Genomic DNA, 27392 nt, shown 5'->3' with positions numbered 1-27392 from the left:
AATCTAAAGTCTGTAACATACACATATGTATCTTATTTCAGAGGAGGCAGTGACTCAGAGATACTTAGATTCAACTTCTGATTCAGTCAAATGAAGTCCAAAAGTTTGGAATTAAATGACCCACTACTCGCCAAAAATCCACAAAATATTCACACCGGATAGACCAAGATTAACTCTCCTATAAAGAGAAAAAAAAAAGGTTTAGTGGAATTGACTGCCCAGCATTTAAGGTCTTTTTTCAAATAACTAAAATAGGAGTCTTTACAAGGGATACATGTTTAATTAACATTTAGTGCTTTTCTGAAATAAGTTATGTTACACATGGTTTATCAGGTGAATTCCAGAACAGTAATTACTTTCTTAACTGTGCTTAAAACCCAAATTTAGAATAAATGGACTTATGGAGTGTTGAAAATTAATTTTTCAGTGGACCTCAAGAATTATTACAACAGATAGAGTTAAACAGGACAATTTTAGCAAGCAAGATTTAAGTAAAAGTGTCAATTAAATTTTTAAAAATTGAGGAGTTAGAGATGCTAGGCCTCTTAGAGAATTTTACCTGTTCAAAAAAGGTCATTTCATCAACTATATTTTCCCATTTCTCCATACCCTCACCAACACTGCAAATGATAAATTTCAATTTGATAGAAAAAATGTTTTAATTCTGGCTTGATTGTGTATGAGACTAAGCATCTTTTCATGTTCATTAACCCTCTGCACGACACTCTTCTATGAAAGTCTCTCGTGTCTTTGACCATTTCCTACATTTTTCTTTTCTAATTAACATATATGCTCCTTATACATGATGGATATCAACTTGGCTTTGCTCTAAATGTTGAAATTATAAGTCTTTGTCTCAGTTTGTCATTTAGTTTTAAACTTTATTTATGGTGTCTTTTACTAAACAGGACACAAATTACTGTGCAGTCGATTCTGTCTAGATTTTTTTCCCTTTTGGATGTAAAACTTTCATCTCATTCCACTACCACACAAATATGTGGCATTGAACTGATAATGGATTTGTATTAAACTGCTGTGTTATGGGCATGATTCCAAATGGTCTATATTTGAGCCACTTGCTTATTCCTTTAAGCAAAGGAAATTTCCTTCCTTTAAGGTATAGGAGAGCAGTTTTTAACATTTGATTGTTCCAAAATGTATTAAAAAGATTAATCATATTTTAAGTTGATTTCAAAGACTTTTCCCTTGGTTAAAAAAAAAATCCCAAATAAATAAAACACAGATTAGTTTTAGTCTAAAATGTTTCATTTTCTACATGTAAGTTCCTCATTCAGAGAAGATAAGCACTTTAAATATTATACCAATTCTTTTGGGCCTCTGTGTAAATTACTGCCCCACTAAGATGTTACAGAAAACCCAAATGAACTTTTTGGCCAATCCAATACTTTTAAAGATTTTACATTTTTATGTACATGACAAACTATATATGGTACTCAACACAAGCTTCATGCTATCATGACAAATCACTTATGTATCAAGTATCAATTTAGATTTCGAGAAAAGATAAATTTTCAATTAAAACCAAAAATTCATTATTTATTTAAAATACTTCTAAGTTAATTCCTCACTTCAAAATAGTCTTCCAGAAACACTGTTAAGAGTTACAAAACAATATATTTATAGCACATTCCATCTTTCTAATACATGTATATCTTTCTAAATACTGCTAGAAAATTTAGGAAAAAAGTCTGTATTTACTGACATAGAAGAATATCCAAGATATACCATAAGATTAAAAGGCAGGTCACAGAGTAATATGTTTGGGTACAATATATTTTTAAACAAAATGAAAACTAAAAAAAAATCAACTTTCCCCAGAAAGGAGTCTGAAAATGTACACCTGAAACTGTTAACACAATGGATACCTCGAGGGAGAGTTGATCAGAAGAGAGAGTTGATCAGAGGGGAGTTTTCAATGTCTAGTTTATACACTGCTATATTGTTTAAATATTTCTATACTGAGCATGCATTATTTTTGTAATTAAAAAAATAAAGAAAAAAGAGCCATGGTAGCATAAATATTCTTTAACTCAGTATATCCAACGCATTATTTCAACATGTCATCAATATACAAAATTATTAGAGATATTTTACTTTTTCTTTTTTGGTACTAGGTCTTCAAATTCTAGTCTATGTAGTTTACACTGACAGCCCATCTCAATTTGGACTAATCATGTTTCAAATGCTCAATGCCACATGTGGCTGGCGGCTGCTGTATTGGACAGTGGAGTTCCAGAACCTGTATAAAGCAGGGCACCTATAAAACTGAAAAGAAGCATGCATACCAAACTGGAACAGACCCCTGATGTTTTCTATTCAGCCCTTCCCTTTACATTTTTTTAACCTCAGGTTACACAGTGCAGGCAGAGATGGACCCAGAACCCAGATTTTCAGACTTCCAGTCCTTGCATTACCAGATTTACCCAGCATTAGCTGAGGTCCATTTACTTCAAATACTATTTGAAGGACTAAAATTTCAAATCACCTAAATAACAAGACAGCAATTTTGAGTTTATTGTAACAGTATGTGAGCTTCATTACTAAGTATTTAGAATAAACAAAGTAAACAATTTCAACTGACCATTTTTCCATCCCAATTAACAATATTATGGAACTGGTGCTGACTTAGTATCTCTGAAAGTGTAAACATTTTGCAGAAGGCTTTGTGTTTGAAGTGGGATAGCTTGAATAAATAGGACTCCAGTTTTGTTTTTGTTTTTAAATTTTAAAGTGGCAAGATCCTGATATATCAGGGTTGTTCCTCTGGGGGACACGGCTGTAAAGCCAATGACGTGGTCAAATTGCCTTTTTATCAATGGGGAAATGGAGGTTCCAAGGAATTACTGTAATGGACTTGCTCAAGATGGCAGAGCTGGTTAGTGACAGGGCTGAGCTAGTACTAGAAGCCATATCTCTTACTGTTCAGTCCACAAATCTTCAGTATATGATGCTGCCTTCTGCAGAATCTGAACATAAGGAAAACAGTATATAAGTTAAGTACTTGTATTTTTAAAGCATAAGTACTTACCCAAGCATTCCTGACTCTTTGGTCTTTATGATGTAGAGGAACATTAATAATGTATGAAACATATTATTTCGGCCCTGGAACAAAGACAAAAAATACAGCAAGATTTAAACCTAACGAAACCAAACCATTCAGCCTGATAGGTAAATGCGATGCTATCAATTTATATTCTACTAACTCGGAATTCCATGTAATTCAGCCTTTCATTCATTCATTAAACAAAGTGCCCACTTTGTGCTAGGAAGTGGGAATACTGTGGTGAATAAAACAGAGAGGATCCATGTAATTGAGGAGCTTAAGGTCTAGTAGGAAAGGCAGACAGGAAACTCAGAATTACAATAAAGTGTGATGAATGTTATGAGAAAGAAGAAGGTGTAGGGTGCCATGGGAACATATGCATTAAACCCAGAGTGGTGAGGCAAGCAATGCCTCCCTGAGAGAGAAATTTTTAAGTTGAGACCTGAAAGATGAGCAGAAATAAACACATTGGGAAGTTCCCATACATGGGGAGCAGCATTTATGAAGGTCTGGATGGGAGCCATTCTGAAGCTGGTACCCCTGTATCCTACACACAAAAAATACTCTATCCCCCAAATTAACAGCATAAACAACAGTGTTGGAATTAAAAAACCTTTAATCACACTTCAAAATACATTATGATATATGTTAACAGTGTAAGTAACATATTAAATGTAAATTTATTTTATCTACAAGGGACTATAAGGCAGCATTTTGCCAGCACTAAAATCAAACTATTATATGTAATTTCTGGTCTGTGAAATAGCTCCTGATTTAGATTTTCAATTACTGATTAACTTATACCTGCTTATTCTGATTTAGTGTTTTTACTAAAAAATCTTAGGATATATGATTTTTAAAGACAGTGTTTCTTTAAAAAAAAAAAAAAAAAAAGGATTTGCATGGAACTTGAATGGCCCAAAATATTTACACTTACAAAGTTGAAATATTAAACTTAAAAAAAAAATGAAATATTCTCTCCTGGGTATCTGATGAAGTGAAGGATACAATTTATGATTATAGTCTATGTAAAATTTCTTAGTATAGATGCTGGTAACAAAAATAACTGCAAAGGTCATCAACAGAACTGATGTTTGTAATCAAAAGTAAAATACCTGGATAGAAGTGTAAACTGGTACAATCATCTTTTTGATAACATATTTTAACAGCCTTGAAAATATTCTATAACCTAGAATTCCATTTTTGGACTTCAGGCTAAAAAACTACCCAAAATGCAGACAGCTATATGCATAAAGGTATTTATGATAATGAAGACTTAGAAACATCCAAAATATCTAACTGTAGGGGAGTGGTTAAATAAATTATGTTATAATTTTATTGTTAAGTTTTAAAATAGCCATTAAAAAGTGTTTTAACGAAGATTCTTAAAGGCATGGAAAATTATAACATTAATTTTAAAAAGGATATAAAACTACATAAATAATATGATTTCAACCCATAAATAAGTACAGAAAAAGACCAAAATGAAATTTACCAAAAAAATTATACCAAATGTTAACAAGAGCTTCCTGTAAATAATGGAATAATGAACTTTTCTTCCTTTTCTTCATAATTCTCCAAATTAAGCACATATTACTTTTAGCGTTTTAAAAAAAGGGATACAAAACTAGCACTTTTTCCCTAATTTAAAAAGTTTACCTATTCCATAAACAAGAGAATCTAATTTTAAAAATATTAACAAAGCAAGTCATCCATGACATTAGTAATAGCAACTGCTACATTTAGAAGTACCTTTGGAAGACTGTAGAAATGACGCTGGTAGATTAGCTCATAATGGGGAGGGTTGATAGCACTCTGATAAATGCAAAAAACATTCTCATTTGTCACGTCTGTAAAGAAAATATGCTACATTAAAAAAACAAAACAAAACCACTAGATGTATTTCATGTGAAAAGCTCAATTCATCCTCTTAGGAGAGGTTGTTTATACCTGGTTTATTTGGTGTCTGAACAAAGTGCTGAGAAGTAAATGTTTTTCCATCAGGGTATTTAGGATGTGGAGGTAGTCTGGAATCAAGGTAGGTGCAAAGCACATGCATGATGATCTGAAGACGAGGAAACAATTTTTCAAAGTCAGCATGAAAATCGATCAAGTATGTATGTGGTACTTTTAAAACATGTTTATAATGACTCCAATTTTTAAGTTTTCTCCAAAGAAAGAATTAGCAAAAATGTTTTCAAGTGGTTATATCTGTAAGATGAAATCTATGAAATGAAAAGATTAGAGCAAGACATTCCTAGTTTTCTGTTAAGGGGATCATTCACACCCATATAGGTAATTAACAGCAAAATCAAAATAAAATACACATACATTCAATTCTGAATTTGAGTATCAGCATTTGAACTTCATTTTCACACATAACAGTCACTATAAAAAACAAAACAGGGGCTTCCTTGGTGGCGCAGTGGTTGAGAGTCCGCCTGCCAATGCAGGGGACACGGGTTCGAGCCCTGGTCCGGGAAGATCCCACATGCCGCGGAGCAACTAAGCCCGTGCGCCACAACTACTGAGCCCACGTGCCACAACTACTGAAGACCACGCACCTAGAGCCCCGCAACAAGAGAAGCCACTGCAATGAGAAGCCTGGGCACCGCAACGAAGAGGAACCCCCCCCCCCGCTTGCCGCAACTAGAGAAAGCCTGCGCACAGCAATGAAGACCCGACCCAACACATCCATAAATAAATAAATAAAAAACAAAAACAACAACAACAACAAAAAAAAAACAAAACAAACATAATTTTGAAAAACTCTTAAATGCTCAAAAACTTTATACTCTTTGATTTCATAAATCTAATTCTAGGAATCTTTCTTAAAATCATAATCCTAAATAAGAAAGAAACATGCATTATGTTACTCCTGGCAGTATTATTTAAGACAGAAAAACAAAATCCCTCCCCCACTACATGTTTCCCAAACTTTTAGGTCCAATATAGGAGAACAGTTAAATGACAGTGTGTAATAGTGCAAATAACACTGAAAAGTGAAAAAAAGCAGGAGACATAATTTTACATATGGGATTATTATATCTGTATCGATAAAAACATTAAAAATAGCACAATATACGTAAAGAAAAAAAAAAGAAGAAAATATACCAAAATATTAACACTGGTTGGGTTAAGATGCTGGTACAAAAATTTTGTATTTCTACTTAGTTTCTAAGTTCTTTTTATTTATTTTATTTTCATTTTTATTTATTTATTCATTTATTTATTTATTTTCTTTTTTGGCCTCACTGTGTGGCTTGCAGGATCTTAGTTCCCTGACTGGGGATTGAACCCGGGCCCATGGCAGTGACAGCCAGCGCTGAGTCCCAACCACTGGACTGCCAGGGAATTCCCTCTAAGTTCTTTTCAATATTCATTTTTATAATGGAAAAATAAACCCAATAACAAAAATGTCAAACTGATAAAACTGGGGACTTACAGCAGAATCAGTGGGCAGGTCTGTATCCCACTTGCGGCCTTTGAAGTCTCCACCTCTATTCCATCGAAATGAGCTCATACAGCCTCCTTGGGAAAGTTCTGTAGCAACAAAGGTAAAATAAAATAAGCTAAGAATATACAAGAAAGAAGGAAAAAAAAAGGCTAAGGGGGGGCTTCCCTGGTGGCGCAGTGGTTGAGAGTCCGCCTGCCGATGCAGGGGACACGGGTTTGTGCCCTAGTCCGGGAAGATCCCACATGCTGTGGAGCGGCTGGGCCCGTGAGCCATGGCCACTGAGCCTGCGTGTCCCGAGCCTGTGCTCTGCAACGGGAGAGGCCACAACAGTGAGAGGCCCGCGTACCGCAAAAAAAAAAAAAAAAGGCTAAGGGGTTACAATAAGGAAAGTATAACATCTAAAAACCTGATCAAAACATGCAGACAAAGAAATACAAGATATAAAAGATTAAATAGCACCATGGGGACTTCCCTGGTGGTACAGTGGTTAAGAATCAACCTGCCAATGCAGGGGACACAGGTTTGAGCCCTGGTCCAGGAAAATCCCACATGCTTTGGAGCAACTAAGCCTGTGCGCCACAACTACTGAGCCTGTGCTCTAGAGCCCACGAGCCACAACTACTGAGCATGCGTGCCACAACTACTGAAGTCCTTTTGCCTAGACCCCGTGCTCCACAACAAGAGAAGCCACTGCAATGAGAAGCCCGTGCACCACAACGAAGAGTAGCCCCCACTCGCCACAACTAAAGAAAGCCCACGCACAGCAAAGAAGACCCAATGCAGCCATAAATAAATAAGTAAGTACGTAAGTAAGTCATGATAAATGTTTATTCCTAAACCTCAGTCCAAACCTAGACTAGAGAAGGGGCAACATTACATTTTCAAATTAAGATTTATGATAAATCTAAAGAGTGAAATACTATTTCTAAAACTTGTTTTAGTGATGAGAACATTTTACAGAGTTTATCCAAATAAATGTAGGGAGGCATAAAGAGAGTATGTGGGAGTACCAGGGAGGCTAAATTTCCTGAGTCTCAAGTCAGTCTCCTCAGAAGATCATATTTCCCCCAAATAATCAGAATATAACAGAAATATAAAGAAGCAACATATTACATATGACTTATAAAAATCGAAAGAAATAGGATCGGCATGCTGAAATTATAAAGAATGTCATTGTGGCATCCATTCTTGGTAGCTTAAAAATAGAAAATGAGTGAAATATTCATGTGAGCCCATTTAGCTCATATTTTAAGTTTCCCTATTTAGAACAAAATTAGTAATTAATGTATTCAAGGCTAACTACATTATTTTGACCATTTTTAAGCATACAGAATATAAAACTCAAAAGTTGTTCAAGTATAAGCCTTAATAAAACCATTATTAAATACATATTTATAAAATAAGATCATACTTCAGTGATACTTATAATTAAAAAAATTTTTTTCCATGTTACCTGTATAAAATTTCAAACTAGTGAAAAAGCTCTCATTTTTTCCCTCTTCAAATCAATAATTACCTTTGATCCTTTCAAACAAGTATTCCTGATTTGGCGTGAGGTCTAGATACTGCACGATTGTATTTAGAGTTGGAATGAGTGGAGCTTTGACCAGAGCAGCCTGCTTCAAGCTAGTAATACTAGCCTCTGTTAAAATTAAAACACACAGAAAACAGATTATTCCTCATGTGGATCTTTGAAAAAACTTCAAATGCTCTTCCTTCAATAGATGTTGAAGGAATAAAGGAAAGCAACGATAGTTTATCTTAACAAGCTGCATTATCTACTTTACCTACAAAATATTTGATCATTTCTGGCAAGGTGGCCAGATTTAAACAAACACATGCATACTCCAAAAACAGCCAAATCCATTTTGCCAGATCTATAAACAACTAATACACAGAAGATTTTTGTGGGGTATATATAAAAAGATACATGAGAGCTTTCAAAATCAGGTTGAATTAAAAGTTGCCCATTATGCCAGTGACAAGTGAACACTTTTTATGAGTGATTTCTCTCATCACTTCATGAAAGACAACTATCCAAAGAAATGAATAAACCAACAAAAAGTTTCAAAATGTACAACCACACTAGTAATACCCAATGTTGGGAAAAAGGCTTTCTTATATGTGACATTATTGCTAGAATATAAATTGGTATAAGCTTTTTGAAGGGTTATGTATATTAAAAGCCTTAATATATTTATACCTATTGAACTTACAACTTCACTCCTAAGAAATTATCCTAAGGAAATAATTATAAATGTACACAAATATTTAGGTAAAAGGACATTTACTTACAGCATTATTAATAACATCAAAGGGAAAATCTTCTAAATTTTAAATAATAAAGATCAGTTAAATACAATATATTACATACATAAAAAAGAAATACAAACTAGCCATAAAAATAGTACTGGAGAATATTTAACAAAATACAAAAAGTGGAGGGAAAAAAGCAGGTAACAAAACAGTATGACCCCAATTTAATTAAAAATATATACATACATATGTACTATTTGCTCAACTCCTAAATATTTTAATTTTAATATTTTAACATTCATATTTTAATGTTGTTAAATTATGGTATAACTTACCATTGATATATATAGTATCATAGTATTTTTCTCCAAAAGGAATAAGTGATTGTGATTTAAAACTGATTGATTGTGGTTATCTACTGAAGCGCAATCATGGGTAATATTCTTTGTGTATTTCTGTACTTTCCAAATTTTCTACAATGAACATATGCATGTTGCTTTCATAGTGATAAAACAATGTTATTCTTTTTTAAAAAGCACATCACACTGGTAAAAATGTTGTGAAAGATAACATATTTTTATAGCTTATAAGAAAGCTCAAAAAGGATAAGCATAGGTTCAAATAACATTACCAAGAAAGTAACCCTCTGACTTTGGAGTCAGAAAGCTCTGGCCTCAAATCACTGCTCTGTGACACTGGGCAAGTTACTTAACCTCTCTGAGTCTTAGTAGCCTGATCCATAAAATGTGGCACTAAAAGCTAGCTTTCAAGGTTAATGTGAGTGTTGTATACATTATATACAAAATATATGGATACTCAACACGTGGGTACTTTAGTGATGCACAACACTATACTTATTCCAGAGAATAAAGACTGATTAAAAAAAGATACCGAAAAGCAAGTGGAAAGTGTTAATGTGCAATCCAAAGCCCTTACATATTTCAAAGAGAAAGAAATTTATTCTCTAGAAAGCTGATTGACTAAAATATTCCTTATTTATTTTGAAACCTAATTATTTAACACTAAATAAGTTATAGTATATATATACTTTAGGCAAATTATATTACACAAAACCTTAACAATTTTATTTTTAGCAGATAAGAAAAATGTATTTTTCTTATATTGAAAATAGGGGACTTTAAATTAGCACTGTACACATTTTTTATGCTTTGTACAATTTTAAATTAATATCTAATAAGAGACTTGTATCTTGAATATATAAAGAACACCTACAACTCAATAATAAAGAGACAAGTAACCCAATTTAAAAATAGGTAAAGGGGAAAAAAAACTGGGTAAAGAATCAAAAGATATTTTGCTTATGAAGATATATGAATGGACCAGCACATGAAAAGATGCTCAACATCATTAGCCATCAGGGAAATGCAAACTAAAAACACAATGTGATACCATTTCATATCCATTAGGATAACTGAAAAAGACACATAATAACAAGTATTGGCAAGGATGTGAGAAACTGGAGCCCTTATACACTGTAGGTGGGGATGTAAAATGGTGCAGCTGCTTTAGAAAATAGTCTGGCAATTCCTCAAAAGGTTAAACATGGATTTACCATATGGCTTAGCAATTCCACTTCTAGGTAATACCCAAGAGAAATTAAAATATATTCACACAAACATTTGTATGTATGTGTTCATAGCAGCATTATTCATAATAACCAAAAAAGTGAAAACAACCCAAATGTCAATCAAATGATGAATAGGTAAACAAAATGTGGTAGATCCAAACAATGGGATATTATTTGGCAATAAAAAGAAATGAAGTACTGATAAACACTACAACATGGATGAACCCTGAAAACATTGTTAAGTGAGAGAAGCCAGTCACAAAGGACAACATATTGTATGATCCCATTTAGATGAAATATCCAAAACAGGCCTATATAATGAGACAGAAAGTAGGCTGGTAGTTGCCTAGGGCTGGAGGATGGGTGGTGGTTGGAAACGGGTCTATGGGGTTTCCTTTTGGGGTGATGAACTATTCAAACTTGACTGTGGGGATGGTTTGCACAACCCAAACCTTTGAACTGTAGACTTTAAATGGGTGAACTGCATATATCTCAATAAAACTGTTATATTTTTTAAAAAGTGATATTATAGACATTTAGTTTTTTTCTTCACCTCAAGATAACAAAAGGTGTTGTTAAATAGCCCATTACAAGAAGAAATTTTCCACTTGGCAGATTCACTGAAGGAACTCAAACGCTGGGCTCTATTTTCACATACCTCCTATTTGCAGCTCTGGACAACCCATTCGCCTCATTTGTGTGCTGACAGACTCAATCTCTTGTACAAGTGGCACTAATATTGTCTCATTGATCCACTAGGAAGAAATGAGGTAATGATTTTACACACGCAATTTTAAAGCATTTCTCAAATAATTATTTTCATGAAACTATTTTTGCTGTCTTGTACTTGAATATTAAGAGTATAGTGAAAGAGAATGGAAGTAGCAGCTACCTGAAGTCTAGAGAGAGATAAGTAAATATGCTAACAGAGTATAACTTGACTAAGATTTATTCTTAAATCACATATGCCTATTTTTTAAAGATATAAAACTTTCAGCTACATGTTAAGTTTTTCTTAAATTCTTCTTTCTAGGATCATTATACTTAGCTAAAAGGATCATCTTCAGTTTACATTTCTAGGGTAATTATTCACACATTTACACATGTAGCATTTATACTGGTTTGTGGTTAGTAGAATAGTTTTTAAAACTAAACGTAACTTGGATTAACATAACATAACATAACATAGATTAGCTCTCAGCAGGCTCACTCAATCCCCTAACCATGTGGAAAACAGATTTTACTGTATTTGAAACTAGTTTGTGAATATTACAATATTCACTTTAGGACTAGGAATTTCAAATTCCACTTTGCATGGCTGATATCAAACTCATTCTGGGATGTGAAAAGACTGCCCAAGGAAATACCCCATCTAGTTTTTGTGTTATGTGTTTTGTGTTTGTTCACAGCAACTTCAACCACTATTTCTGTTTCCACACTTCTGTTTAACCATAAAGTAGAAGGATGAAAACAAGCTTCAGATCAAATACAAGTCTATACAATTCATTATAAAATTTTTGAATTAAAAAGCCTCTGAAAATGAAGTGTTTTTATAATCTATTTAGCAAGAAAATTTGATATACTGGCAAGACCTGAACTGAATTCCTGTGAAGCTATTACTAGACTTTATCCTACCTAGTGTGACAGTTCATATGCTCTGCTGCAGAAACATTAATGTGGTTGATTACTGAGTACTAACAAGACCCTGCTAGTGTATTACAAAATATATGGTATATGCATATACTGCTTTTTAAAAAAAAACTACAAAAACCCCTAAATTTCAGAACATTGTAGCCTAAGGAATTCAGATAAAGGACTGTGTTTGTATTTCTTCTAAGCTAATACTTCTGACCAAGACTTTATAAATATATTAACATTTTTAGATAAGCCTATGAGTGGAAATAAAAGAAAGTACAGTTCTAGGACATCATTTCACTTGTTCATTCTTCCAACATTTATTAAGTGTATCCTACTTGCCAGCCACTCCTAGGCTGCAACAAAATTATCTACTAGCTCCAGGAGAGAGATCTAGGCCTCATTCCCAGAAAACCTGATTGAGTAGTTCTAGGGCTGGCTCTGGAATTCTTATTCAAAAAAGCCAATCAGGCTTCTGGTTCAAGAAAGTAGGCTACTACTTTCAGCACTCCTTCTTGATACCCTATTTAAATTATAGTAAAAGAATAAAAAAGGGGCTTCCCTGGTGGCACAGTGGTTGAGAGTCTGCCTGCCGATGCAGGGGACAAGGGTTCATGCCCCAGTCTGGGAAGATCCCACATGCCGTGGAGCGGCTGGGCCCGTGAGCCATGGCCGCTGAGCCTGCGTGTCTGGAGCCTGTGCTCCACAACGGGAGAGGCCACAACAGTGAGAGGCCCGCGTACCGCAAAAAAAAAAAAAAAAAAAAAAGAATAAATAGAACAAGTGATTTCAACATATTTCTAGAAGCTACACAGTGGGTGGATGAATGTTGAAGGATCAAACAGTGGAAGAAGCGGCAGCCTCTACAGAATCTAAGTGGAGGGGCTTCCTGCAGTGGAGGAGGGGCCAATTCGCCCCCCTGGAATTGGGACAAATGGGTACTACAGAGAACAACAGAAAGAGGCAGGGTTGAAACCAGGGAACTAACTCACTCTGTATATGCAAGAGCTGGCCTTGCCAACCTCTAGGCCAAAGATTAGAAGGTTCTTCTTTGGAAAAATCGAAGAAATTAATATACTCTGAAGTAGCTTCAAGCCTATGTTATGTTCTCTAACTCTGAAGTTTTCTGACATTAAGGACCTCATTTTTGCTCCCCTCACATTTCTAGACACATAACAGACTCTGACAGGAAAGCTCTTTGAAAAGTAAAATTGAGATGTTGGGAAAGGGAAAATCTTAGCAACTAAATACACTGTTCCTTTATCCACTCAAAATACACTGATTTGCTAAATACAGAGGGAAAAAAAATCCCCAAGAATACGGACACTATATGGTAAATGTCATGTTTATTCTTATATATGTGCCACACATATTGTACTTTAAATAATACTTAATTCTGATATTCTAATAATTAACATCTCTAACTGATATTCTAACAACATACTTTGTACATTAAGAGGCACTAATATTGTCCAAAGAGTAATGTCAGAACTTACATTTCTGAACTTGGCTGTCCATGAATCCATATGATCAAGAAGTTGTCTATTCATAGTCACTCTTGCCCAGACCTATTAAAAATGTTTAAAACGAACAATCAAATAAAATGCCAGTTATCAATCATTCCTTCCCCCACCCTCAGAAATATTTGGAATCCTCAGAAATATTTGGAATACCTTGGAAAAAACTTCATGAATATCAATACTGATCTAATTAATATGCAGTAGTTACTATTCATGCACACATATATATTTAAAATTCCTTACATTGATATGTTTGAAGAACATTCTTCTTGCTTTTAAGAACAAAACTTAAATCCTTTCTTTGCTTTTAAACTGATGAAGTTACAGAATATCAAATGTTCTAATCTAAATGTATTTCAAGAGCAAGAGTCTTGTATATGCTAATAAGTACAAGTAGATACCTGAGATACCTTTTCAATATAAATGAGTGCAGAAAAATGTTTTAGGCAGGAAAGTAATGTTAACTATGTGTCATAAAGAGTAAAACGTACATAATTCAGTTTTGGGTACACAAACTTAAGGAGTCTTTCTACCGTTTAATGTGTGCCAGATTTATGTTTCTAGCCAGTAGAAGTGGAGGTTACAGAAAAAAAAGTTCCAGAAGAAGAAAAGACTTTCTACCAATCTGTAAATCATAAATATCAAGTCATTTTTATTTTCCATTTACCTCCTCTGCAGCTTGTTTAGAACTGAGATCAGCTTCATCTTTGTTAGCACATGGGGCCTGAGACCTACAGGCAAGCTGATACTGAAACTTCTTTAAAGTTTGTGCATAATCCCCCATAAAACGACTGTGGTTCCAGAAAGTAGGACTGGTGGAAGGCGAAGTAGAATCTGGGCTTCCTACAATGATTAATTTAAAGATTATCAGTGTGTTGTAGTAATTTTGATATCTGGAGCTGGTATATGAACTCTGGGTATCCAGGAACCTAGGCAATGGCAATCAAAGACAAAGCCTTGGGCTTCCCTGGTGGTGCAGTGGTTGAGAGTCCGCCTGCCGATGCAGGGGACACGGGTTCGTGTCCCAGTCCGGGAAGATCCCACATGCCGTGGAGCGGCTGGGCCCGTGAGCCATGGCCGCTGAGCCTGCGCGTCCCGAGCCTGTGCTCCGCAATGGGAGAGGCCACAACAGTGAGAGGCCCGTGTACCGCAAAAAAAAAAAAAAAAAAAAGACAAAGCCTCCTCTCCTCCCTGCTCCCAACGTTCTCTCTTCTTCAGAGAAATGGAAAATTAAAAGGAACATTTTCTGAGCAGTATCACTTTAAGAGCCATATGTTCTCTAAGTGGCTGAAAGTGTCTGTTTATTTTTGTTGTAAAATTAAGCCTGTTTCATTCTCTAAGACTTTCAAATGATTCAGAGAGAAACAAAAGACAAATTTCTTCAGGAAATAAATAGGCTAAGGAGTTCTTGCTTGAATTTTTGGAAGCTCTTTCTGAATGGGATAATTACAGCCTCTTATTAATAAACTAGTCTTTCGGCTAGCAGCTAAACTCACTCCTCCCTGTACTACACTGTGCTCTGTCTAGAGTCTGTAGTAATTCCTGCCTTGCATTAAGAGACCATCTGCTGATTACACTTCTAAACTTATAAATTTACTTTTAGGAAACGTAAATACTCAAATTTAGGGACTTAATACTACAGAAGAATCTACCACAGTACTTATCACACTTTAAGGTCTGTTTCTTTTTCCAAATAAAATTTGAGCTCTTTGAGGGCAGGGAGTATTTTTTTCCCGAGCATCTAGCCCAGTACCTGAATAAAGAGCAAATTTTCAACGACAACTATATGATACTTATGAAGAATTTATTTTTTCAGAGTTTACCTGATATCAAAAGTATCAATTAATATTTCATACCCTCACACAAAAGTCACAAATACAAACTAGTTTTTTTTTTATCTTAGCAGAATTTTTAAAAGGAATGACTGTAAAATAATAAAACTGGTTTTCTAGTGATGTTTACAGGCACAAAAGACGAGAAATCATGAAAGGGATATGCGGCAGTATTTCAAGTCACAGCATCAAAACCTTGAAGGTTAGCCAGTCTTGTGCTAGTAGCACTGGTGAAAGTAGTTTCATGCTGGCATGAAAATAAATAATTACATATAATAAATACCACACTTGGGGTAAAAAAATGTCAAGTAGGACTTCTGGTAACACTGACTTAGAGGAATGAATTAATGTCAAGGAAAAAAGTTTTAAACAAGCACAAATGATTTAATAGGGAATAAAAAAGGAAGGTAAGAGACATGGTCATGATAGAGCACAAAGTTTATCCTATTTTGATTAATTATTTTGACTATTAACTTTGAAAATGATAATCAAGCTTTCTGAGAGAAAACTTGAACTAAAATTTCAATAAAGTGTGGCTTTAGATGACAAAAGAAGTTTTATACAGATGACAGAAATATGTTTTTATATCTGTTGTACATTAGCCAAAGTACAAGGAAAATATATATAGCAAGTGACACAATAGGGCTTCTCTGTAATGACCACCACCACCAAAATAGCACAAAACCTGTAGCTGGAGAACCACAAAGACCAAAGAATCAAAGCACAAAGAGATTTGGAAGTCTGGCAACATAACAAATCAGGTAACCTGAAACATCTCCAGATATATATATGCTTATGAAATAAAATATATAATTTAAATGAATAATGGAGCTTGCAATAATGTAAGAGGAAGAGTCAGCAGCTAAAAATGAAGAGGGAATTGAAAGTCAGAGTGGCCAGTGGCCTGCATGTGAGCTGATGCCGTGGCTGCTCTGGAGCATTTTGTAGGCTTTGGGAAACCTATCAGCTTGGATTTCAGTGCCTGGGAACTGGAAATGTGGATACAGGTCCAGGAGAGGTAGACAGCTGGACTGAGACCTTCTTCCTGTCTCTATTCCCTGCACCCTGCATAGAGCCAGGAACCTCAAAGGGCCACATTCTCAGTGGATAAGGAAAAAACATCTGTCCACCGACACCAGGAAATAACAAGGAAGCTTGTCTCTCTTAGGCTGTTTAAAAAGAAACCCCCAGAGATTTAAAAATCACAGATCTATCTTCACATGGGTTTATAGTGCCCGTTTACACTCCCTGTGAGGTCCAGGAACCTCCAAGCCCCAAAATTACTTAAGTTAGTTCAAGGTCAATGATGTTCCTTAGGCACCCGGTAGAGGCAAATATAAAACTGCTAGCAGGAAACAAGGCTTCCATCCAGCCTGCCTAGGACAGAAAAAGCACAGATAAAACTCTTCTGAAGATGAGCTTACCAAAAACAAACAAAAATTACATAAATCACAGGGAAACATGTCTCCAAGCAAATGAGTCAACAAGAAAAAAATGTTAGCATGTAATCTCCAAGAACTTTAGATAACTGAACTACTTGACAGAGACTTTTAAAAAGCATGTTTAAAGTGATTGAGATAGGAAAAAGAATTGAAAATGTAAGAACAAAACAAGATACTCTAAATCAGGCATATCTGAAAGAGAACCAAATGAAACTCTGAAAACTGAAAAAAGAAAAAAAGACAAAGAGCTCAATGAGTTAGTTAAACAGCAGTTCAGACACCACTGAAGAAAGAACTATCAGTCCAAACTGGCTAAAACAAACTGTGGGGGGGCTTCCCTGGTGGCGCAGTGATTGGGAGTCCGCCTGCCAATGCAGGGGACACGGGTTCGTGCCCCGGTCCAGGAGGATCCCACGTGCCGTGGAGCGGCTGGGCCCGTGAGCCATGGCTGCTGGGCCTGTGCGTCCGGAGCCTGTGCTCCGCAACGGGAGAGGCCACAACAGTGAGAGGCCCATGTACCGAAAAAAAATAAAAATAAAAAAAATATTAAAAAATTAATAGGGTACAGATCAAAATCTCTAGCCAGAGTACAATTAACTTAGGAAAAAACAGATAACAAAGCCTTTCATTTCACATACTTGGAAATTAAAAGCAACACCAATCACCAATAATACTTCCAAACAATATTTCTAAATAACTCCTATATGTCAACGAAGAAATAAAAATGCAAGTCAGAAAATACCTGGATATGACAAAAATATGTAGAGGGTACATAGGGTTCTTTGTATTCCACTCTATAATTTTCGGTATCCTTGAAATATTTCAAAATTTAAAAAGAAAAAAAAGCATGTATCAACAAATAACAAGATAATATTGATTTGTTTCTTTGACATTTGTGGCACTTTCAGGCAAAATTAAATTAAAAATCAATAGAGAGATTTCAAGTGACACAAAGAGCCATGGTCCAATAATTGGCTTCCTCACTGTGGCCATGCTTTAGCACCTAATGTGCTTTCTGTGAAAGTTCCTGAGGGGGAAAAATCATTACTCGGCTCAATAGCCTAACTTGGTTTCAATAATAGACTTTGTAATAATCAAATCCACCCCAAATAGATTAAGATTTGCTAACACTGCTTCCCAAGGCAAACTAGAGACAAGTTAAAAAATGTTCCAAAAACAACAGCACTTCTGGAGTAAATCCATGCTCTCTCCAGCCTCCCTGCCACACCAACCTTCCCAAGGACTACCTGAAAGGAGACAACTATCACTTCACGAAGCTCTGCTGTGGACCGCGTCAAAAACAGTTTTATGACCTCAACTTTTAAACAAATTATAACTTACATTATACGAAAAAGCTTTCAATAGTAATGTAGACAAAAGGTTCAAGATTTCTGTTAACTCAGCTATATTTTACATCTTAAATTTTGGTGAACTTAATTCTTTTAACTGAACAAAATACAAAACCAAAATGTATTTCTCTCCTAAGCTACACAAGGTGTATTACTAAAGGACTTAAACATTTATGTATGGGATCAAAGTAAAGGTTGAAGATAATGTAAAATGACACAAAAATACATACATTAGATCTAAATAAAATATATATGTACCCAGCTTAACTCTATGCTGTTTCTCTTCTTCACTTCTAAGAAAAGTATCCAAGGTTCGTAGGTCTGTCATGTAGTCTTCTTTGTCAGTAGGGGAGTTGTAGACCGTGGGTGAAGAACGGTAGCGAGATCTCAATCCACTGTTTTCCACTGGTCCAACAGTGGTAGGGTATGGAGAAGACGGAGAGGGACTATAGCTGGCCAACTATACAAAATAAAAGAACTTTATTTTATTTTTCTTTAACTGAAATTTCTTTGGTTTTTGACTTTCAAAGAGCACACACCAATTAGAATGGCCAAAATCCAGAGCACTGACAACACCAAATGCTGGCGAGGATGTAGAGTAACAGGAACTTGGATTCATTGCTGGTGAGAATGCAAAACAGTCACTTTGGAAGACAGTTTGGCAGTTTCTTACAAAACTAAACGTACTATTACCATAACAAACATCCTCCTCCTTGGCATTTACCCCCCAAAGCTGAAAATTTATGTCCATACAAAGACCTGCACACAGATGTTTATAAGAAACTTTATTCGTAACTGTCAAAACTTGGAAGCAACCAAGATGTCCTTCAGTAGGTCAGTGGATAAACTGTGGTACATCCAGATGATGGAATGTTATTCAGCACTAAAGGAAATGAGCTAGCAAGCCATGAAAAGACGTGGAGGAAACTTAAATGCATATTACTAAGTGAAAGAAGCCAATCTGAAAAGGCTACATATTGTATGATTATGGAAAAGGTTGGGGTAGGGGGAGGATGTATAAGCAGAGCACAAAGGATTTTTAGGGCAATGAAATTACTCTGTATGAAACCATAATGGTGGATACATGTCATATGTTTGTCCAGACACATAGACTGTACACCACCAAGAGTGAATGCTAATGTAAACTATGGACTCTGGGTGATAATGATGTGTCAGCGCAGGCTCTTCTATTCATACAACTCTGCAGCAAGATGTTGATGGCGGGGGAAGCTGTGCCTGTGCCGGGGGCAGGGGTACACAGAAAATCTCTTTTCTATTCCTCTCAATTCTGCTGTGAACGTGAAACTGTTCTAAAAATAGTCTATTTTCCAAAAAAGTAATATATGTATATTTTATTTTTTTGTGGTATGCGGGCCTCTCACTGCCGTGGTCTCTCCCGTTGCAGAGCACAGGCTCCGGACGCGCAGGCCCAGCGGCCATGGCTCACGGGCCCAGCCGCTCTGCGGCATGTGGGATCTTCGCGGACCAGGGCACGAACCCGTGTCCCCTGCATCGGCAGGCGGACTCTCAACCACTGTGCCACCAGGGAAGCCCTATATGTATATTTTAAAAAATGAAAAGCATGAAGAAAATAAGCCATACTTGTAACTCTACCACCTAGAGATACTATAATCCTTTTTCACATTTCATGTATTTTCAACTCTTTAAATGTACATATGTTAATATATTTTTGTTTTTATATAATTGAGATAATACCCTTTAGCATTATATTGTTTTTTTAAAGTTAACAAGAATTTTTCTATAAAAATCCTTTGTAAATATTCTTACTAGCTATATAATACTTCGTAATACAAATCTATCATAATTTATTTTTACATTCTTATATTCTAGACATTTGGATTGTCTAAAATTTTTGGTTACTGTGAATAATGTTATGATCAGCATCTTTGTGCATAAATCTTAGCTTAATTTCTGATGACTTCCTTTAGGAGATCCCTAGAACTGAAATGACTTGACCAAAGCATATGAACATTTTTAATACACATTTCCATTCTATTAAATGAAAATGTTGTACTAAGTTATACTCCTATCAGAAGAGAATAGATAGGAATACCTATTTTGGTATGTGTCCATCAGCATTACTATTTAAAAATATTTATGATATATAAAATTTTTAAAAAATGTATATTTAATTTGCATTTTCCTTATACTTATTAAGTTAAACACCTTAAAAATACAATTACTTGTCAGTAGTATTACCTATTATATTAACTACTTACTCCAGTACATTGACAATTTTTTTTCTACTGGGGTTTCATGATCAATTTATATTAGTTTGTAATAAATTAAGGATTAACAAATTTTATAATATTTAATGCTGTTTACAAATAAAAATGTTAATCCTCTTCCACATTGATTTTTCTTTTATTTCAATTAACATGTTAAATCCTTATATATATTGTGACTGTATCTGGGTTACTGTTTCATTAACTGGTTTTATCTTGTTCAAGGGGCACAATATTTTATGATTCATTTACATTACCTTTTTCATCCTCTCAGTAAGTGGTAAATATTATTACTGTATTAATTTTAGGTATAAGAGGTTAGGTAACTTCTCAAGATCATACCAGAACACCATTCCAGTTTTCTGACTCTATTCTGTTCGAAGGCAGTGATTTCCACCATTCTGTCTTCCAGGTCACTTATCCATTCTTCTGCCTCAGTTATTCTATTATTCCTTCTAGTGTATTTTTCATTTCAGTTATTGTATTGTTCATCTGTTTGTTCTTTAGTTCTTCTAGGTCTTTGTTAAACATTTCCTGCATCTTCTCAATCTTTGCCTCCATTCTTTTTCCAAGATCCTGGATCATCTTCACTATCATTATTCTGAATTCTTTTTCTGGAGGGTTGCCTGTTTCCACTTCATTTAGTTGTTTTTCTGGGGTTTTATCTGGGACATAATCCTCTGCTTTTTCATTTTGTCTAACTTTCTGTGATTGTGGTTTTCGTTCTGCAGGCTGAAAGACTGTAGCTCTTGCTTCTGCTGTCTGCCCTCTGGTGGATGAGGCTATCTAAGAGGGACTGGGTCTTTCTCTGGTGGGCAGGGCCATGCTCAATAAAACTTGTCTGCTGATGGGTGGGGCTGTGTTCCCTCCCTGTTAGTTGTTTGGCCCAAGGTGACCCAGCACTGGAGCCTACAGGATATATGGTGGGGCGGCCTCCAGGAGGGCTCACGCCAATGAGTACTTCCCAGAACTGCTGCTGCCAGTGCCCCTGTCCCCACTGTAAGCCTCAGCCACCTCCCACCTCTGCAGGAGACCCTCCAACACTAGTGGGTAGGTTGGTTCAGTCTCCTATGGGGTCACTGCTCCTTCCCCTGGGTCCTGGTGCACACAAGACTTTGTGTGTGCCCTCCAAGAGTGGAGTCTCTGTTTCCCCCAGTCCTGTGGAAGTCCTGCAACCAAATCCTGCTGGCCTTCAAAGTCAGATTCTCTGGGGATTCCTACTCATGTTGCCAGACCCCCTAACATGGGGCTCAGAACTTTCACTCCAGTAGGAGAAGTTCTGTGGTATAATTGTTCTCCAGTTTCTGGGTTGCTCACCTGGTGGGTATGGGATTTGCTTTTATTGTGATTGCGCCCCTCCTACTGTCTCAATGCGGTTTCTCCTTTGTCTTTGGTTGTGGGGTATCTTTTTTGGTGAGTTCCAGTGTCTTCCTTTCGATGGTTATTCAGCAGTTAATTGTGATTTCAGTGCTCTCACAAGAAGAGATGAGCACATGTCCTTCTACTCTGCCATCTTGAACCAATCTCCTCCAGTTTTCTAACTCTGGAGCTTACACTTCTAACATGTTTTATTGGATCAGAATGATCTGTTCATACAATAGCAAAATGTTGAAAACTGTTGAAGATGGGTAATAGATATGCAGGAGTTCACTATACTTGTCCCTTCATTATTGTGTGTATTTGAAAATTTCCATAATCAAAAGTTTAAAAAGTAATTGTTTCTTGAAAATTTAAAAGAACTCAATGGTAAAACTTCTGGGCCCCAATGTGTTCTGTGGATGTATTTGATTAATAGTTTTAAAATTTTCTTCCTTGATTTATTTAGGTTTTCTACTACTTTGTCAATTTTACCATTTTATTTTTTTTTAACATCTTTATTGGAGTATAACAGCTTTACTATGGTGTGTTAGTTTCTGCTTTATAACAAAGTGAATCAGCTATACATATACATATGTCCCCATATCTCTTCCCTCTTGCATCTCCCTCCCTCCCACCCTCCCTATCCCACCCCTCTAGGTGGTCACAAGCATCAAACTGATCTCCCTGTGTTATGCGGCTGCTTCCCACTAGCTATCTATTTTACGTTTGGTAGTGTATATACGTCCATACCACTCTCTTCGTCCCAGCTTACCTTTCCCCCTCCCTGTATCCTCAAGTCCATTCTCTAGTAGGTCTGCATCTTTATTCCCATCTTGCCCCTAGGTTCTTCTGACCATTTTTTTTTCTTTTTTTTTTTTTTAGATTCCATATATATGTGTTAGCATATGGTATTTGTTTTTCTCTTTCTGACTTACTTCACTCTGTATGACAGTCTCTAGGTCCATCCACCTCACTACAAATAACTCAGTTTTATTCCTTTTTATGCCTCAGTAATATTCCATTGTATATATGTGCCACACCTTCTTTATCCATTCATCTGTTGATGGACACTTAGGTTGCTTCCATGTCCTGGCTACTGTAAATAGAGCTGCAATGAACATTGTGGTACATGACTCTTTTTGAATTATGGTTTTCTCAGGGTATTTGCCCAGTAGTGGGAATGCTGGGTCGTATGGTAGTTCTGTTTTTAGTTTTTTAAGGAACCTCCATAGTGGCTGTATCAATTTTAGCATTTTTTTCTCCAGAAAAATAATTATTAATTTCATTAATTTTTCCAAAGTATTACTTTGATTCAACAGACACATATAGCATCTATATTCCATACACTGTGCTAAGGAAACAAAGATGAGTAAAAACACATAATCTTGTGCTCGAGGTTATAATATAGTAGAAAACAAGATAATTAAGCAATGTTATGAGCTTTATGTACAGAGCTAATCAGTAGATACTAATAATAATTTTTAAGAAATAAAAATAACTTAAATATTCAAGAGTAAACTAGGGTATATCCACTAGATGAGTATTAAGTAGCCATTAAACAGAAATTATGTTTGGGTGGTAGGATGATGAGTGATTTTTTCTACTAATTTCGTAACTTTCCGTAATGATCATATGGTACTTTTCCCATGAAAACAAAGTAAAACTATTTTTAAAAGTCATATTTACCTATGGGTTATAAATTACCCTCATAATATTTAACTTATACAAAATTTTCTAAATTCCATTACTTGCCAAAATTATTATTAGGTAACCAGTAGTATGGAATTTCATTACAAAGAAATATTATGTAAAAGGGTAAGGGCAGACAGTGTGTTGATTTCATTTCCAGATATTTCTCATTTAACTATAGAGATATTAGTCTAACTAGTGTCAGCATCTGAATATGTTACCATCCCAGGAATTCCCTGGCGGTCCAGTGGTTAGGACTCCATGCTTCCACTGCAGGGAACACGGGTTCAATCCCTGGTCAGGGAAGTAAGATCCTGCAAGCCACGTGGTGTGGCCAAAAAAAGGACTTGAAAATGTGACCATCCCTGTTTTAACGCCTATTTTATAGCCTTATGCATCAGGCAGGAGTCACAATTTCAAATTTGTCAATTTTGTTTCTATCAAGCCTAAAAATTAAAACTAAAGTCCACTTTACTGTGGGAGATGGTATGAAGGTTTCTAATCATCCTATGGAGAGTATTCATACTCAAGAGTCAAGTTACATGACAATCCCAGTTTCTAGCTTAGAAGATACTCCAGTATGATGAAAAGCATAAATATTCTCTAAGGATATATAAAAGTTTCACATAAAGAAGCAAAGAAAGAGGGAAAACATGAGTAAAGGAAACTAAAGTAGAAAATCATCATAATTTCAACTTGTTTTAAAGACTGCAGAAAGATCCTAGATGGTGAACCTCAGTTCGTTATCTTTTCAAAAGCTAAATCTTTTCTTTTGTTTTAAGATGTAATATAAAGAACTTCTAACTGCTGTCAGGAAATCTGGCTTCTATTCTTAGCTCTTAAATGGGCAATTTGGGCAAGTCAATTATCCACTGGTCCTGGGTTTCTTCATTGATAAAAGAAGGAGTTTCGACTCACTAGATGATTTTCAATTCAAACCTCCCAATTCTAAAATGGTAATGCGATTGGCCAAGAGAAAAGAGTCATTACCTTGTTATAACCACTGATGGGTGAGTAGGTCACTCCAAGGCTATAAGAACCACTGCCACCTGATGACAGACCTTGTAGCTGAGGGCTGTATCCAGTTATACAGCTGGTGGTGAACTTGGGGCTGGTACTGGGTGAGCGAGATGGGCTATAACTTAATACACTCTGACCCTGAATTGAAGGAGAAGGTGGAGAGGGAGGGATTTGGGGTGCTGCCAGATCACGTGGAGGAGTAGTCTGTACAGCTAGAAGGAACAAATAATTGTGTGTAAGTATAAATAAAATTTCTATGAAAACAGATTTAATGAACTGAATCTTTTCCTTCAGGAAAAGGGCAAGTAAGAGTGACCTGGTTGTTAAATTACATAAAGTATTACTACCAAAGGACACAAATGGTTGTTTACCATTTCCATAGAGTTCAAAATAAGAAATTGGCTTTAATGTAGCAAAAGTTAGTCATTTAATCTTAACAGTAATTAAACAATGGAACAAACTTCCATGAGACTGTGAATGTTACTCAATTTATATAAATAGGAAAGATAATCATTGATCTTAAGACCATTTATTGTAGAACTGTTTAATACAGTTGAACCAGATGGCCTTAGAAGTCCCTTCTAGCTGAGTCTATGAGAAGAGAAAATTAAATTGAGAAAGATTTATTGCCAACCTTTCACCCACCTTTGCAAAAGATATGAAACACTTACCAGCTGTTTTCAACCCTAAAAGTGTTTGCTGTCCAGGGCTAACAACCAGACTTGTTGGTGCCACAGTGTACTTGAAATATCTCCAAAAATCAAATAAAGCGTTTAGGCTGAAGAGAAATCCAAGGGCAAGCTCTGGAAGAGAACAATTTATTTATTTTTTAAAAGGGGGGTGGGACATTTAAAGGGGGGAAACAAAACCATGCATACTTTAGCAGATTAACAAAATTGAAAACTATCTTCTTATTCCTAAGAGTTACCACTTCACTTAATGAATGTCTATTATGTGTAGGGCATTTACCAGTGAGTTTCAAAATATTATCACTAATCCTTACAAGCTTTTACAGTAAACATTTTCACCTTTGTTTTAAAGATCAACCACCAGTTGTAAAGAAGTCAAGTGACTTTTGCAGTAGCTCACAGCTAGTTATTGAAGCCATGATTCTAACAAAGGTATGCAGATTCCAAAACTCTTGCTCTTCCACTTGCCACACCACTTCCCTATCACAGACTTTAGCTTAATGTATGTATTAGACTTTGGAATTTACTTCAATGGCCATAAGGACCCTTTATACCCAAGGACTACTGAAGAGCAGACAGAGAGGAAGGATGAGGAAACTGAGGAAGCCATCAGTGGAGTAGAAATCGGGTTGATCTTGAAAGGTGAAAAAGTAGAGAAGTAGGGAAGGCAATTCAGGGAGACAAATACAAACACAAATCTTACCAGCTCCAAACTTTATTTTTCATGATTATCCGGAATCGTATTATTAATTTGATTGTCTCTTCTACTAGAATATTCCTTGTTCCCTTCCTGGTGTATTCCCAGTTTTGGGAACACAGCAGGCACTCAAATATTTGTCGAATAAAGGAATGGATACTAAGCTGAATTAAACTGGAACACAGTTTTTCACTGGGAGTAACTACATTGCAGTGAAAATTAATTACTTACCTATATACCAGAGAGGCCAGTATCTCACATTATAATATAAACTATACATTCTTCCAGTCCTGAAAAAATTAAAAAGGCTTTTTAATAGTAACAAAACAAAACCACACCAAAAATCAAAACAAACACAAAACCTGTGGAACCAACCACTGGCCTCTTAAATTTTCACTTTTCCCTCCCTTTTTGGCTAATTAACTTACATTTCAGTATATATCATTCCAGCCATAGATACATTTAGGAGTCCCCAGGCTAAAACCACTTTCCTAGCTTCTGTTTCTTTTCTCATCTTGATGGTTCTGTCAATAAGGGAAGCACTAGGGTTTGGCTCCCCTTGCATCTGTTCAAAATCAAAAAGCAGAATTAATTAAAAGAAACTACCCATTTAAGAAATCAAACTTGTTATAAGGTAACTAAAAGTTGCATCTACTTTTCCTCATCTTCAAATGTCTTTCCTTTTTCTAATTTTAATATATGAAAAGGGAACCCTAAATTACAACTTCATTGGCACCACACTGTAATCAACAGAGAACTGGCTGTTTCCTTCAGAGAATAATTTAACACTTCCAATAAAGAAAAATATCTTATTTTGTAATTTAAGGGTTAGTGGTTATGTTTCCAATTACGCCCTGTTGTGTTTTTGGAATATGTCACAAGGACTAGGCCAAGGGCTATAAGAAATTCAAAATACCAAGTTTTGGGAGAAAGTATTCCAAATAAGATATGTCATTACTCTCCTCCCACATGCTCGTGCATAAGTCATTAACTGCCTATGATCTTTATTTAACAACTCTGCACACGACCGACACACGCCAGAGATCTCTGATTCGTGTTGCTGATAAAATACAGGGATTTAAGTTTGAGAAGGGCGAGTACTCATGGTGTGAAGGGGATACGGGTGAGTTGGGGAGAGTGCGCAGTTTTGGTCCACATTAGGATTTATTATTTCCTCTGTTTTCCTAGGCCTCATCTCTTGCAGACAAGTGTTAAGACTTGTTCCAGATATATGGAGTCGTCTCCCACAGAGTAAGAGCAGTACCCTTCCCGCCACCCTGCCCCCGAGTCAACACTACCCAATGCGGAGAGCTTCCCTCCCTGGCTCTCGCAGCACAAACTTTACGGCTTCTTTCCTCCCTTCCACCACGGGTAGTGGAAGGTCTGGCCACACTCCTTTGGCTGAACCCTCGGCAGGTCCACACGCACGTTAACTCCCACGGCCCGCGTGGACTCAAGAGTCCAAACACCACAAAGATAATCCCGAAAACGCACCGCGTTCTTCGCCCGGAAACGGCTGGCTCGCGCCACTCTCCACTGCACATGCGCG

At 36.0% G+C, this 27392-nt stretch overlaps 1 protein-coding gene across 2 annotated transcripts; it reads right to left on the bottom strand.

Annotated features, from left to right (window-relative positions):
* On the bottom strand, nucleotides 1–27314 carry TMEM209 (transmembrane protein 209). 2 transcript variants are annotated; one of them, XM_089917398.1, is made up of 15 exons: nucleotides 26760–27314; nucleotides 26272–26408; nucleotides 26075–26133; nucleotides 25129–25260; nucleotides 24428–24669; nucleotides 18402–18603; nucleotides 14188–14363; nucleotides 13497–13568; nucleotides 11024–11120; nucleotides 8038–8163; nucleotides 6510–6607; nucleotides 5015–5129; nucleotides 4817–4914; nucleotides 3050–3123; nucleotides 1–178 (listed from the first exon to the last, which is right to left on the bottom strand). In XM_089917398.1, exons 1-15 carry the CDS (start codon nucleotides 26829–26831, stop codon nucleotides 124–126), a joined length of 1755 nt encoding a protein of 584 aa, XP_089773524.1. In that variant the 5' UTR covers nucleotides 26832–27314; the 3' UTR covers nucleotides 1–123. The 2 variants fall into 2 exon arrangements, with proteins under 2 accessions (XP_089773524.1, XP_022436767.2); XM_022581059.3 differs by having other exon boundaries at nucleotides 27142–27313.
* Nucleotides 27315–27392: the final 78 nt, after the last annotated feature.

The sequence above is a fragment of the Delphinapterus leucas genome, chromosome 9 (assembly GCF_059928025.1).
Source record: "Delphinapterus leucas isolate spDelLeu-1000000601 "Yukka" chromosome 9, BTC_Dleu_Yukka2, whole genome shotgun sequence".
Lineage (NCBI taxonomy): Eukaryota > Metazoa > Chordata > Mammalia > Artiodactyla > Monodontidae > Delphinapterus > Delphinapterus leucas.
This window is presented reverse-complemented; position numbering and strand designations above follow the sequence as displayed.